The sequence below is a fragment of the Siphateles boraxobius genome, unplaced genomic scaffold (genome assembly GCF_051911475.1).
Source record: "Siphateles boraxobius isolate OS27281-9 unplaced genomic scaffold, OSU_SipBor_1 29, whole genome shotgun sequence".
In the NCBI taxonomy this organism is placed as follows: Eukaryota; Metazoa; Chordata; class Actinopteri; order Cypriniformes; family Leuciscidae; genus Siphateles; species Siphateles boraxobius.
Window position 1 is genome coordinate 1,060,229 of NW_027508908.1, and position 15,517 is coordinate 1,075,745.

At 37.7% G+C, this 15,517-nt stretch overlaps 2 protein-coding genes across 2 annotated transcripts; both read right to left on the reverse strand.

Annotated features, from left to right (window-relative positions):
* Window positions 1–103: 103 nt before the first annotated feature.
* Window positions 104–3,931, reverse strand: LOC143753519 (uncharacterized). The gene is made up of 5 exons (XM_077245898.1): window positions 3,673–3,931; window positions 3,230–3,419; window positions 2,721–3,131; window positions 1,838–1,898; window positions 104–514 (listed from the first exon to the last, which is right to left on the reverse strand). The coding sequence occupies exons 2-5, from the start codon at window positions 3,408–3,410 to the stop codon at window positions 445–447; spliced, it is 723 nt and encodes a 240-aa protein (XP_077102013.1). The 5' UTR covers window positions 3,411–3,419; window positions 3,673–3,931; the 3' UTR covers window positions 104–444.
* A 2,176-nt stretch (window positions 3,932–6,107) lies between these two features.
* On the reverse strand, window positions 6,108–9,835 carry LOC143753971 (uncharacterized). Its single transcript, XM_077246912.1, has 6 exons — window positions 9,749–9,835; window positions 8,927–9,209; window positions 8,513–8,842; window positions 7,394–7,463; window positions 7,011–7,046; window positions 6,108–6,377 (listed from the first exon to the last, which is right to left on the reverse strand). The coding sequence occupies exons 2-6, from the start codon at window positions 9,198–9,200 to the stop codon at window positions 6,308–6,310; spliced, it is 780 nt and encodes a 259-aa protein (XP_077103027.1). The 5' UTR covers window positions 9,201–9,209; window positions 9,749–9,835; the 3' UTR covers window positions 6,108–6,307.
* Between the last annotated feature and the right edge of the window lie 5,682 nt (window positions 9,836–15,517).

Consider the following 15,517-nt stretch of genomic DNA (forward strand, 5'->3'; position numbering starts at 1 on the left):
AATAATATTTATAATCTAACATAAATGCATAGAATGCAGATTGCAATAGATTTCAGACACAGAAAAAGCTGGTGATGATGAAGCCAACACTTGACAAATCCAGTTATTTTAAGCTTTTTGATTTAATGTAATAAGAAAAAAAAGAACTCCAGTTTTAGATTTTATTGTTTATGATAAAGTGACAGTATTTAAAAGCTCTCAGCAGCAACACAATGATATTAGGCACAGTAATAAATATTTAGACAGAATGTAAACATTCACAGTATTACAGCAATAAACTAAAGTGTGTTAATGCACAACCTCCCTCTTTTAAAGTCATTAGACATTTATTAAACTCACACAGATACCGCCACCATCATATTGACCTCATTACCAGAGGTATGGAAACCATCAGACTGCTGTGTGTGTAAGTGATGCAGTAGGAGGAAGCTAGAGCGAGTTTTTTTAAGCACAGTCTGCAAAGTACTTTGAGGGAACGACGGAGTGACACTCCTTCACCATCAGCGTCTCCAAACTGTAACACACCAAAGACAATCACACATTGAACATTCAGGCCTGATTATATTGTTCAAGCCTCAAATGCTTTTTTATTTTGTACTATTCTGTATTGTTGAATTTTATAGTTTTGTAGTAATTATTTTGTATTTTTTATATTATATTGTTGAATGCTGAATATGTATCTGCTATTTAATAGCCTGTGAAGCTGATATGGCAATGCATTTAACTACAATAACTAAATTTATGATTTCACATGATTTGTACAACTAAACTTGAGCTAATAAAACTATAAAATTACATCTTATTTACATCAGTGGGCTTCTCTTTGGGTTTAGGTTTCCTGTTAAAGGAACACACCGACTTTTTTGGACTTTAGCTTATTCACCGTATCCCCCAGAGTTAGATAAGTCCATACATACCCTTTTAATCTCCGTGCGTCCCGTAACTCTGTCTGACACACCCATCGCTAGCCTAGCTTAGCATAAAGATGGAAGTAAATGGCTTCAGCTGTCATACTGCTCCCAATAAGTGACAAAACAACGTCAACATTTTCCTATGTTGTGATTTGTATAGTCACAGTGTGTACAAATCACAAGGTCATATGAGACAGACATCTTTTAACCGTATACGTATTTTAACCGGAACTATATTCTCAGAAGGCGAAGCACTGCTACTTTGGGCGGAGTGATTTGCTCGCAGTGCCTGAGAATGCCCATGGTGAGGAGCAGAGAGTCCGTGTTGCGCTATTGTTGCGTCAAACAGAGTTAAGGCTGATTTATACTTCTGCGTCGGACATACGCCGGAGCCTCTACGCCGTAGACTACGCATTGGTTTTAATTTATACTTCTGCGTCGTTGTCCGCGTTGACGCACGCAGAGGGAGCATGTGAAACCCGAGGGAGGGGTTCTGGCAGACCAATCACAGCGCTTGCGTCCGCGTAGAATTGACGCGTTGTTACATTTTTGGAGAGGTGCACGTCAGGGTACGCCGAAGGGTACGCGAGCTACGCACAGCCTACGGCGTAGCTACGGCGTAAGTTCGACGCAGAAGTATAAATTAGGCTTTACGGGACGCACGGAGATGAAAATGGTATGTATGGACTTATCTAACTCTGGGGTATATGGTGAATAAGCTAAAGTCCCAAAAAGTCGGCATGTTCCTTTAAGAAATAACACGCGTAATATTTACAGTTTCAGTTCTTTGAAAATTTGTGTTAATTTTTTTTTTATTATGCGATTCTTATCATACCAAACTAACGAAGAAATGCCTGCTTTGAATTCATATTTTAAACACCATTGGTAACTAAAGCAGGCCTGTGTTTGAGCTTGTGTGAACTTACATGCTGTTCATCAGGGTCTTCAGGCAGACGATGTCATTGCTGATGTCATCATCAGTCAAAGCTTTTGTGCAATAAAAGAAAAATAATGATTTTTAAACACTCACAGTATTCATGCAGAAATTAAAAACACAATGTGGTTCATGATAAATGCAGATCTTAAGTGCTACATTTTATATGCAGTTTTTTCCACTTTGGCTCTGTTTACTCCTGGTATTAAGATGCACTTGGATGGTCGATCGGATCACAAGTGGACGACAATAAAGGTGTAAACGGGGTTTAAAAAGTTTTGAGCTGGTCCACTTTCAAGCACTTCCAGAGGAAGTTGAAAACGCATTCGACCGGATTGCTTTCGTAGTGTAAACACTCATGTGATCGAATGTGTTCAAACAGCCACAAAAGACCGTCTCCTCTCCGTCTACTGATCTAATGCGTGAACATTATGGGAAGAGCTCTAGCCAGACGGGATTTAAACTTTGTCGGCTGGAGACTCAAGTTTGGTTTGAAGATGAAAAACATATCAAGCACAATGTTCTCTCATCATTCCTGATTTCTAACACACACTCGCAGCGTTCGGCTGATCTTGCGTCTGTCAGAGCAGAAACTAAAGCTGATGATCTCCGTGTGTTTCAGTCTCTCCGGTCGCGTTCATATGTAAATTGCGAGAGCTTATTTCATCCATTAGTTTGAAAGATCTGAAATCACACACATTTACCCAATACCCGCCCATAGACCTCCCCTCGAAGAAATCAGGACAGAAGGGTTTGAAAGTGGACAAAAGAGACGGATTAAAACACCAGGTGTGAACGAGAATGAGTCTCCCTCGTCTACTTGATCCGATCGACCAAAACACATCTTAAAGGTGTAAACAGGGCCTTAAACTCACCAGAACAGCTCATGTTGCAGACATTGAGCGATGCGTTCATGCCGGAATCACAGGCCAGCTGATCACTGAGCTGAAACAGGCCGTACAGCTGCCCGAAAACTTTGGCAGAAACATTCAGGTGTGGAGGCTTGGTCACATGGCCGGACCCCTGTAGTCCTTTAGTGGGGGCCTGTGCGTGAGGCTTGATCTCATGGCCGGACCCCTGTGGTCCTTTAGTGGGGTCTTGTGCGTGAGGCTTGATCTCATGGCCGGACCCCTGTGGTCCTTTAGTGGGGTCTTGTGCGTGAGGCTTGCGTGGGCTTCCAGATTTAGCTAGAGGTGGAGCTTGAGCTGGTTTATTCTCCTTATCATTGACCCTGATGGCTTTGACAGAGCTGGTGTTGAAGGCTGAGCTGTTGGCCTTGCAGACAACTGCCACAGAAAGGTAGAAAGAAAGACATAATTGACATAAAACATGGCAGTTTGGCATTCTGAAGATAGAGAGACAAGGTGAAAGAAAAATGACTTACGTCTAGCGATGAGATCATCCACGGTCATTTTGTCTCCCATGGCTTCAGTCAGCTGAATCTGAGCCGCCTCGAGTTCAGTCTTCAGCTCACATTTACTGAGAATCCGGCCCTCAGTCGCACTGAACACCAGCAGAACCAGAGCCAACGCCGACAACATCTTCACTGGGAGAACGCTCTTCATCTCTGATATCTGGAGGTTAAACGCATTAGATATATTTTTTTCAATATATATATATATATATATATATATATATATATATATATATATATATATATATATATATATATATTAATATTTTAAATAAATACATATTTTATATTATCACCAAAATCACTCACAGCGATTTTTTTTAACAATAATCAGCTGGGACCATCTAATGATTGATTTGAGCAAAAAATATGCAATTAAGTATCATGAAGAACCGAATTGTCAAGCGTCTTACCAGAGGTTCTGTTGAAATGATGCTTGTTGAAGGATCTTCTCAAATTTCAGTGTTTTTCTGTTCTGTTGTCCATCTTATATATGTTCGAGTGACCTCCACCTGTGCGGTTGGTCCATCCCATCATCACGAGGAGATCGTATTACTGTGATGTCATTCTTAAACAGATTGGAAGAAAATCCCAAATGCTCGCCAGGGTGTTCAGGTTGCCAGCTTTGTCATTTTTATTTATTTGTTTGCACTCTTTTCGCCCTGTGATTTCAGTGGAGTTTTGAAGCTTGAGCTTTTGAGCTGTTTGTCTTTGGATTATGACACACACACACACACACACACACACACACACACACACACACACACACACACACACACACACACACACACACACACACACACACACACACACACACACACACACACACACACACACACACACACACACACACACACACACACAGCATTTCCCATTCAAATAGATGAATGCTGCAGTTTGGTCATTCATCTGATCTTCAGAGTCACATCTCATACAATAGAGGACAGTGTGTCTCTCTAAAGCCCTGAATCTGTACTCTGTTTTGTTTGGGTGGATCTGAACTCTGAAGGTTTTGGTCTAATTAAAGGATCATTAAATTTAAAATCATTTAAAAGTTTTAAATCATACATGATCTTCTGCACCTACACCAGATGGGTTTCGTAATCCAGAGTTTGTTCTCAGGAAACTTAGATATATTTGTCTCTTTTTCCATGCAACTTTGCTTATGGCATGCTGATCATTACATTTCAAACACTTGTGTTTAAGATAAAATAAGCTAACTGTTTTATAAAAGCTTTATTTTTTAACTTCAGATGCTTTACTGGTTCAGTATGACAAACTTTAGGTGGAAATTGTCACCATTTCAGTCAGTATCTCAATCCAAATCTCTGAGCTGCGCTGTGAGGGTTATTTGAGTGTATTCAAACAGTACACAAATACTGTGGGGAAAAGGTTTGCTTAGACCTTTTTCCTGTTGTTCCCCAGCATGTAAATATGAATTCCACGTGGCACAGGACAAACAGTAAACGAGATGAAAGAATAAACAATTTTGTAAGCACAATTTCAACTATTATTTATCATATTTCTTGTATGCAATTCCTCCTTTAAATATGTTGTTTGATTATATAAACTCAGAATTGATGTAATTGCACCTGATGACTGTGTTATTCAGCTCTGATCTGAGCAGGGTTGCCAGGTCTGCATAAAAACAGCCCAAATCATATACAGCCCAATGATTTCCCCTGTCAGGGCCCGAATTCACTGCCGAAATTGTATGTTCGGGGGTGGGTTATTTTGGGGAAATCGAGCCACAAAAATAAAAATAAACCTGCAGCAACAATTTAAAAGTAGTCCGTGGACTTGGCAACACTGTATTTGAGAACGATCCAAGTCAAGTCACCTTTATTTATATAGCGCTTTTTACAATACAGATTGTTTTAAAGCAGCTTTACAGAGATAACAGGAAAATAATAGAACAAAGTTTGTTTCTCACTGTTCAGTGATGGTTAATTTTTTTTAGTAAAAAATATGTTAATTTAGTTCATTTATATATAGCCGCTCTGGAGAAGACAGTGATGTCATCATCCAGCTCAGTTCAGTTCTCATATTATGGTGTCAGGTTAATAAAATTTGTTGAATATTAAATGTCCCGAACTAAGCAAGCCAAAAGCCAAAGAACCAAAACTCACTCAGGTGAGAGAATGGAGAAGAACCCAGGCTCAGTCGGGGCCAGTTCTCCTCTGGACAACGAACGAAAAGTGTATGATTATGATTTAGGCAGCATTACAGGTCAGAGGTCAGATTTCAGGGCTCGACAATTAAGGACTGCCCGATGGCCTGACGGACTGACTGTAATGCTGCCTGAATCCAAAGAGCACACTGTGTACAAAGCAGTTAACATGATCAATGCCACTAATTTGCTTATGTAATATATGTAATGTAATATGTCTCTGCTAATGGGAGGAACGGGCGTTGCACAATGGATTTGGTTAAATAGAGTTTATTTTTTATTGTGAGTCATCATGAAGCTTGAGGCAGGTGCTCAAGTCAGACAAAAGAACATAAAGGCAACACGAAATTATATATTTTGCACCCTCCAAAAAATTAGGGAGTTAAATGCTGTAAAGAAATAATAGAGAAAGATGGTGTAGTTGCGACATCCACAAGTTAACTAGACCATGTAAAACCAGCTAAATCCTGACTCTTTGGATGATATACACTTGCTACGTGATGAACAAAACGTTTGTGTAAAACTCTGTATCTGTGTGAGGTTTACTGAACAAAAATTGCAACATTGTTAGGGCTAGGACACAAATAATCATTCCAGAAAGGCTTTCAACCTTTCACTCATGCAAACTTTGATTTATTGATGTTTTTATTGTGAAGACAGACTTAGACAAGGAACTCGTTTTATGAATATTGTTTTATTTGCATTCTGAGGTATACTATTGTACATGTAGAAGCAACTAAATTGTAGCTATTTTGAGAACATTTTCCATGCGCATTTTGACAAGTGCAACTGAAGAGAATGAAATACAAGACATGTAGAAGTCTGAGAACATAGCAGTTCCTCTGTGAAAGGCTTTTCCCAGCAGATTAACAAACGCGTTAGACACACTCAGCAAAGTACTGCAAAGGATTGACATTGCGGCACTCCTTCACACACAGCATGTGCTTCCTGAAAGACAATAAAAACAAACTTGTAAAACAAGCTTTGCATCTTGTATGCCTTATTGCTGTAGCTTATCTTAATGTTGTAGAATGCTACTGTAAACACAGGAGCACCCAGTTTATGTAATTTACATAAGCGATTGCCTTCTAACCTATGTGACTAACAATTGACTCCAGTTCAGTTTGACTTTATCATGTTGCTTAATGAGATACTCTTATAAATATTTGAAACCAAATGTTATATTATTTTCAGATATAGGTTTTGATACATATTTCAAAATAACCAAAAGGTCCAAATATATTGTTTTAGGTACTTATTTTTCATCATACATTTATTTATTTATTTTGCCCAATATATAATAAAAAAAATGTTTTGCATTTACCAGAAATAGATATTTTGTACACACACACACACACACACACACACACACACACACACACACACACACACACACACACACACACACACACACACACACACACACACACACACACACACACACACACACACACACACACGATATTTAAGCTAAATGTATTTTTATTTACCTTCAAAGCTTTCAAGTATTGAGTAAAATATAAATATATTTATAATCAGTATTTCTCTTGACTCGTGCAATCTTTCAATTGTTTGACTTACTTCTTTTTGGGCCGAGGAGCGAAGACTGGAGCAGCGCTGTAAGAAAACCGGACCAGGAATATTACTCATTTTGAACATGCTTCGATTACTTGTTCAATTATTTAGATATTGGGTAATCGGGAGAAAAATACAATTGTTTAGTTTATTTTAGTTATATTAGAATGAAAACATTTGGCAATTTGCAATTAAAATGCATTGCTATTCAAATTCATTTTGCAGATTTGAAGCAACAGCGACCTTGGCAATGCTCTAAAGTTGAGCTAAGTCATCCAAATGAGTGGTGACTACTAAAGGGAGCCTAGACTGTGATCCTGTGAATAGCAAAACCCTGCATCTGTTATAATTGACTACTGATTTGTAGATGTGAGAAGTTGACAACTTACGCATTGGTCACGCTGTCCAACAGGGTCTTCAGACAGGTGATGTCATCCCTGATGTCATCATCAATCAGAGCTTTAGAAGACAAAATTTATGAGACGTCACTCAAAGTTAATGTACTATGATTCTGAAATTGCGACGGGGCTGTGCCATTGTGTATATTGGGTCAATCAACACAAGCTTACAGCAATTCGTAACTATTTTAGGTTTTGGTGTATTGTTTGTATTGAATGAATTTGCATTTTTACCTTTTTCTACAATCCGGTTTTCAATTACATTTGTGACCAGTCACATGAGACGTCACTCAAATTTGACTCTCTGAAATTGTGATGAAACTACAGGCTAGCCGCTTTTCCACTATCGGGCCGATACGGTAAGGAAAAGTTCCAGTTATATTTCCACCTGAGCTTGGTTACAAACTGTTCTCGACCTGGAATTCTCATTCCGGAATGATAGAATGCATGATGTCGCCACTCATGATTGGTCACTTCTTGTCTGTTGCTTGGCTACCGGTTTCTCTGTAGATGGCCAAGCGTGCTATTTGAGCGAAGTTAATGCAAGTTAATAATTTAAATATATTTTAATTAAAAAATGAAAAGGAATATCTGATCATCCTCAATAACGTAGTTGCTTACATCTCATATTGTCTGTAAACTCTTGCTTCACCAATGCAATGACTGACGCATTTGTATTACTTACAAATAGCTCTGTTATCAGCTTCACAGTGCATGAAACCATATCCGTACCGGCTGGACCGGATCGGCACAGAATAGAACGGTTAAGCAAAGAGAACGGTTTGGAAAAGCAGCTTATGCTAATTTCTGTATAGAATCTATCAACACAATTTCCTATTTCACTATTTAAATTTTTTTGCGAACTGGTGGCTAATTTCTATGAATTTGTACAATCTAATCTGTATGTTTTCATACAATCTGCTTATTCCCTAATCTACGTTAGGTTTAGGGGTGAAGCGTCATGCTTATTTTTAAAGTCCCTATGTAGTCAACAACATTAAAATCTTGATTTTCACCACAGGGAGACTTTTGAAAAAAAGTATGCGTTTTTGTTCAAATCATGCGAAATCATACGTTTTCTCATGAGAAAGAAGGTATCATGTGACTCACCACTGCAGTTCATGCGGCAGATGTTCAGACTCTGTCCGGATCCGGAATCGCACGCCAAGCGATCGCTCAGCTGGAAGATCCCAAACAGTTTTGTGGCAAAGTTTTCGCTGGAATCCTCCTCTGAACTTTCGCCAAACAAGCTAGGTGGATTCCTGTCTCGCCCCCCACCGGGGGATCTCTTTCCTCTTCCACCGGGACGGCCCTGACCAGGTCTTCCCCCTGGTCTTTCATTGGGTCGTTGTGCTGGTCTGGGACGGGAATCTGCTGGAGATCCGATGGCGGTGACCAGGTTGGTGTTGAACTTTGAAACACGCTCAACAGAACAGACGACTGAAAGAGAGACAGAAACACCCTTTGCTTACATTTGTACCATTGCTAGAATTCAACTCAAAGTGTTTACCCTCATAAACTTACTATTGGCGACGAGGCCCAAGTCTACAGTTGCATTTCCAGGCGCAGTCCCATTTCCAGGCAAACTTCCAGTCCCATTTTCAACAACACCTTCGGTCACGTCTTCAACCCCAGAAGTGACATATCCAGGCCCACTTCCTCCCTGATTTCCTCCCAGACCCGCCTCGAGTTCAGTCTTCAGCTCACATTTACTGAGAATCCGGCCCTCAGTCGCACTGAACACCAGCAGAACCAGAGCCAACGCCGACAACATCTTCACTGGGAGAACGCTCTTCATCTCTGATATCTGGAGGGTAAACGCACAACAATGAATTAGTCCAAAGAAACAATCCTACTCTGCAGTTTAACTGTCAATCAAATGCTTGCAATGAAGGAACCGAACAATCAGAAAAAATTTGCAAAAAATGTCCCCTTAGGCGGTATCCTCAAAGGTACATACTTATTACTGCTTTAAGGTATAATGCGGACTGTATTATTTAGGGGTAGATAAGGTAAAAATATGCCCCTTAAGGAACCGTTTGTGCCATTTTTCTGACAATATTTCAAGCTTGGTTGTTCAATCCCATTTGGCTATTTAAATATTGTTTTTTAAATAATTCTGCTCTTCAGCAAGGCAACTGGTTGGTCTAGACTAGAGTGACGCTCATGCAACTAAACACTTTGCATTAAATTTTCTACAACCAAATTGGCTTATTATTACTGTTGCATATTTTAACATACAGTAGTTATAAAACATGAAGCATTTTTATAGCCTAGCAGATAAATGAGAGCAATATTTGCTGGTAAAGCATTTAATCGTAAAGAGAGTTCAGAATTGATTTTTACCAGAGAGTCTATTGTCTGTTGTAGATGTAGATCTAGTCTTCACTCTTGCTTCAGTCTGGTGTGTGTTTCCACCGTCCGCTGTGTACTGAATGCATGAGTGTGGGGTTTTTATACTAAACTGGCGTGATGAGCTCACTGCTTTGAAAACTCACTTAACCTGTTGAAAAACCACTACATTACTTGGATTCCAAAGACAAATGGCATGTATTGCTTCATAATTTTGAAATGCAGTGTGTGATGTAGTGTGAGGTGAGTCAGGTTTTGCCTCGTCACTTTTTCCTCTCACCATTTCAACTATTGTTAAACGGTGACCATGTGATTATGAGATCTTTGTTGTGCTATATACACACATGTTCCTTCAGCCTTTGACCTGCGGCCCTGCAAATAAATAAGCGATTTCAATTTCATTATTTTTATTTTACTTTTTAATTTACAAAAGGTTATAATTGAACCCAAGAAATCACATTTTAATTATTCAGGTCCAAAGTATCAGAGCTGCTACCATTATATAAACCTCCAGTTAAAGTGTATTATTAATGTTTATCATCACGAACCCTAATACCCTATTTCAACCTTCACTCTTAATAAACAATTTCAGTTCAATTGGGTTCTAAATAGAACTCTTGGGTTCTTGACTCAATTTTAAAGAACCCTTCATGCCAAAAAGGTTCTATATAAGGAGAAAATGTCTTAATTGATTGCATAATACATTCATGTTTAATGGGTTATTTCAATTACTAAAATATTATAAAGTATGTTTATGAGCTGTTTAATTCATACAATTGAATTCAAATTAAAAATGAATAAAACAAAATGAATGAATTACAAATAAATCCATAAAATGATCCCATCTAAAATGTTATATATATGAAAAACAAAAACACATTTTAATGGATTTATATTAAAGTTTATTTTGGTAGCATCACTCAGTTTTGGTGTGCTGTACAACAATTTGAATTGAAAAAAAGAATTAACCCACAAAACTTTTTGCATTACATGTTTTTTGCCATGATATTAAAAATGTTTCAGTGTTAAATGTTGTAGGTTCAATATCAATGCAAAAATGTCTATAATGGCTTAAAATAACTTAAATTTAACTTAAACTTAACACATTATTCACAGTCCATATTTTTGTACTTACAAGAATGAAACCTGTAAAAAACTGAATTTATTTAACTATTTTAAATAACAAAAAGTATAAACATAATAAAATACGTATAAAGATGCTATTCAAAAGAAACGTAGTCAAAACTCTTAAATATGATGTCAGAAAGATGACAAGCATAAATGAATTTATCTTTTCTAATTCACTAAAATGTACTGTAGGGGTAATGAACTGGGAAAGTCCAGACATGTATGGTGGGTGGACTGGTATCACACACACCTGTGGTTGGATTACATTAACAGATGCATCTTCTGTTGTTACAGAGCAGTTTTGTCTGGAGTATTCAAATACACAATACTATGATTCTTTGTCTGAAAGACTGTCAATCTTTGTTCAGTTGTGTGAAATGCATGTATATGCAGACCATGTAAATGTCCCAAAAATATATTTTTTAAGTGAAAAGTATTTTAAACTGTACAAAGTAGTCCAAAAAGTATCTGGACCCTTAAACCATCGACAACTAACACTGCATTAGATACGAAATATCACGCCAAGTCTCACTTGCCACTTGCTTTGTTATTTTTAACCAGCTGGTCTGAGCTCATGTTATTGTGAATGTATAAAGGTCACCATATTAGCAGTTTATTTTAATTATATTGTACAAAATTTTTGTTTTATATTTTGAGATCTTACAAACTTTATTTTGAATTGAAAATTGTACTTGTGCTATATTTCTTTTAAAAATACCACTTGTTTTCAATGCATATGTGTATATATATATATATATATATATATATATATATATATACACACACACACACACATATGAGGACTTGTGTGATCAGTGTGCGAGTATCCTAGCAATCACAGTAGGTTATGTTCTGTCTTAAGTGAACGTAAAGAGTTGAGAAAGTAAATGCATGTGTACAGTATCAGTATATTAGATCTGTGCATTCGCTCTTAAAGTGACAGCAGCCTAATATTCCTGATACGGTCTGGGTTTTTAATGTTAACCAAACAACAAAAGACAAGCAAAATCACTCACTGCTCTTGAATGAATAGCTTTTGCAATTTTAATATTAATTAATCTTTATTTAATTTATACAGTTAAGATATCCAATGAAGTTTTACATTTGATTACTTTATTTAATTTCTGTACCTGAACACAACTATTAGATACCTAAATAACCTGAAAAGCACTGTTTATTTCATTTGTATCTTTGCTCTGTTGTATTTATTTGTACTGTTGCTTGTAGTTAGATTATTTGTTCTTATTTTCTTTATTTTTATTTGACAGTCCTTATACCCTGAACATAGCACATACCAAACCGTAGCAAAACCGTGACCCTATGAAACCGTGATACAAACCGAACCGTGAATAATTTGAACCTTTACAACCCCTATATTTATATATATATACAGTGGGATCAAAAAGTATTTAGTCAGCCACTGATTGTGCAAGTTCTCCTACTTAGAATGATGAGAGAGGTCTGTAATTTTCATCATAGGTACACTTCAACTATGAGAGACACAATGAGAAGAAAAAAATCCAGGGAATCACATTGTAGGATTTTTAAAGAATTTATTTGTAAATTATGGCGGAAAATACTGTAAGTATTTGGTCACCCACAAACCAGCAAGATTTCTGGCACTCACAGACCTGTAACTTATTCTTTAAGGAGCTCTTCTGTCCTCCACTCGTTACCTGTAATAATGGCACCTGTTTGAACCCGTTATCTGTATAAAAGACACCTGTCCACAGCCTCAAACAGTCACACTCCAAACTCAACCATGGCCAAGACCAAAGAGCTGTCGAGGGACAGGAAGAAAATTGTAGACCTGCACCAGGCTGTGAAGAGTGAATCTACAATAGGCAAGCAGCTTGGTGTGAAAAAATCAACTGTGGGAGCAATTGTAAGAAAATGGAAGACATACAAGACCATTGATAATCTCCCTCGATCTGAGGCTCCACGCAAGATCTCATCCCGTGGGGTCAAAATGATCATGAGAACGGTGAGGAAAAATCCCAGAACTACACGGAGGGACCTGATGAATGACCTGCAGAGAGCTGGGACCAAAGTAACAAAGGCTACCATCAGTAACACACTACGCCGAGAGGGATTCAAATCCTGCAGTGCCAGGGGTGTCCCCCTGCTTCAGCCAGTACATGTCCAGGCCCGTCTGAAGTTTGCCAGAGAGCATATGGATGATCCAGATGAGGATTGGGAGAATATCATGTGGTCAGATGAAACCAAAATATAACTTTTTGGTAAAAACTCAACTCGTCGTGTTTGGAGCAAGAAGAATGCAGAGTTGCATCCCAAGAACACCATACCTACTGTGAAGCATGGGGGAGGAAACATCATGCTTTGGGGCTGTTTTTCTGCAAAGGGGACAGGAAAACTGATCCGTGTTAAGGGACGAATGAACGGGGCCATGCATCGTGAGATTTTAAGCCAAAACCTCCTTCCATCAGTGAGAGCCTTGAAGACGAAACGTGGCTGGGTCTTCCAGCATGGCAATGATCCCAAACACACCGCCCGGGCAACGAAGGAGTGGCTCCGTAAAAAGCATTTCAAGGTCCTGGAGTGGCCTAGCCAGTCTCCAGACCTCAACCCCATAGAAAATTTGTGGAGGGAGTTGAAAGTCTGTGTTGTCCAGCGACAGCCCCGAAACATCACTGCTCTAGAGGAGATCTGCATGGAGGAATGGGCCAAAATACCAACTACAGTGTGTGCAAACCTGGTGAAGACTTACAGGAAACGTTTGACCTCTGTCATTGCCAACAAAGGTTATGTTACAAAGTATTGAGTTGAACTTTTGTTATTGACCAAATACTTATTTTACGCCATAATTTACAAATAAATTCCTTAAAAATCCTACAATGTGATTTCCTGGATTTTCTTTTTTTTTTCTCATGTGACCCTGGATGACAAAACCAGTCTTATGGGTCATTTTTTTAGACTTATACATCACATGAAAGCTGAATAAATAAGCTTTCCATTGATGTATGGATTGTTAGGTTAGGACAATATTTGGCCGAGATACAACTATTTGAAAATCTGGAATCTGAGGGTGCAGAAAAATCCAAACATTGAGAAAATCGCCTTTAAAGTTGTCAATTTATGTTCGCGATTGTGCAGCATTCACTCACAAAAATAAATGTTTTATACATTTACGGTAGGAAATTTACTAAATATCTTCATGGAACATGGTCTTTACTTAATATCCTAATGATTTTTGGCATAAAAGAAAAACTGATAATTTTGACCCATACAATGTATTGTTGACTAGTCCCACAAATATACCCGTGCAACTTAAGACTGGTTTTGTGATCCAGGGTCACTCATTTTGTCTCTCATAGTTGAAGTGTACCTATGATGAAAATTACAGACCTCTCTCATCATACTAAGTAGGAGAAATTGCACAATCAATGGCTGACTAAATACTTTTTGGCCCCACTGTGAGTGTTTTCCTTGAAAAATGTGCTTGTGCTTCTTTAAAATAAATGACACTTTTATCTGCATTGACATTCCCACATTTTGAGTGACTTAAGTGTCCAAATACTTTTGGCTCCACTTTATATTCAGTTGGATCGGTTATTAAATTGCTTAAATATATTGACCTATGTAGAAATGATCCAGGTTCGGTATCACACACACCTTCATCACACCATGTCAAATCTGGTGAGAGAACAACGAACAATGAACCTACAGTTGAGGAACATGATCACGAGATATGACGCAAGTATCGAATATCAGAGAAGGCTGGAGCCGTCTGACAATAGTCTGAAACGTGAATTGTTCAGTGTCTCTAATAGCGAGGGGTCATTTTACAGGAAGTGAAGAGAGTTCAGAAGAAAAAATTAATGTCAGCATGACTCAGACATTTAGATATCAACACACATGCCAACAAGGACGTCTTTCTCTCACTGTTGTGATTATCTGATATCTAACAGTTAAATATGATTAGATATGTTTCCCACACAATGTCTTTTTTCAAATAAAGGTTCAAATGCAGGTGGAGATTATTGCTCACTTGTTAATCCTCATTTGTTTGATCATCTAATGAATTGCATTGGGATATTTAAAAATGTACATACACTGTAAAAAAAAAAAAAAAGTTGCTGCAATAATTTTAAGTACAATCAATTTGGTTCTTTAAGTAATTTCAACTTAAATCACGTTAAACTGACTTAAAAATTAGTAGAATCTTGTATGACAAAAAAAGTTGAAAATTGCTTGACTTATTTTGATAAGCAATGTAAAAACATATGTTGTCATGACTTACTGATCATATAATTTTTTACAGTGAGTTACTGTATTTAACAAACGTATGATTGAGATTATGCTATTCTAATGTACTTCGAAGTAAATCTAAACAAACAACAGCACAGATTAGTCACCTTTACGTAATCACACAAAACAAAATTCTTTTATATCATTCACATTTTATTCTGATACTGTGTCACTCTAAAAAATGCTGGGTTGTTTTAACCCAATTTTGGGTCAAATATGGACAAACCCAGCCGTTGGGTTACATTTTTGAATTGCATTTTTAATCCAATATCCAATTTTTGTCCATATTTGACCCAAAATTGGGTTAAAACATCCCAGGATTTGCTTTCACTGTTTTAAGGCTGATCATTGAAGACGTGCATGAAG

Coding starts and splice junctions, on each gene's coding strand:
- LOC143753519 (XM_077245898.1), bottom strand. CDS start 3,410: ATGAAGAGCGTTCTCCCAGTGAAGATGTTGTCGGCGTTGGCTCTGGTT. Junction 3,132..3,229: donor GGATGATCTCATCGCTAGAC/GTAAGTCATTTT, acceptor TTTCTGTGGCAG/TTGTCTGCAAGGCCAACAGC. Junction 1,899..2,720: donor CTGCAACATGAGCTGTTCTG/GTGAGTTTAAGG, acceptor ATTGCACAAAAG/CTTTGACTGATGATGACATC.
- LOC143753971 (XM_077246912.1), bottom strand. CDS start 9,200: ATGAAGAGCGTTCTCCCAGTGAAGATGTTGTCGGCGTTGGCTCTGGTT. Junction 8,843..8,926: donor CTTGGGCCTCGTCGCCAATA/GTAAGTTTATGA, acceptor TCTCTCTTTCAG/TCGTCTGTTCTGTTGAGCGT. Junction 6,378..7,010: donor GCTCCTCGGCCCAAAAAGAA/GTAAGTCAAACA, acceptor ATTGTCTTTCAG/GAAGCACATGCTGTGTGTGA.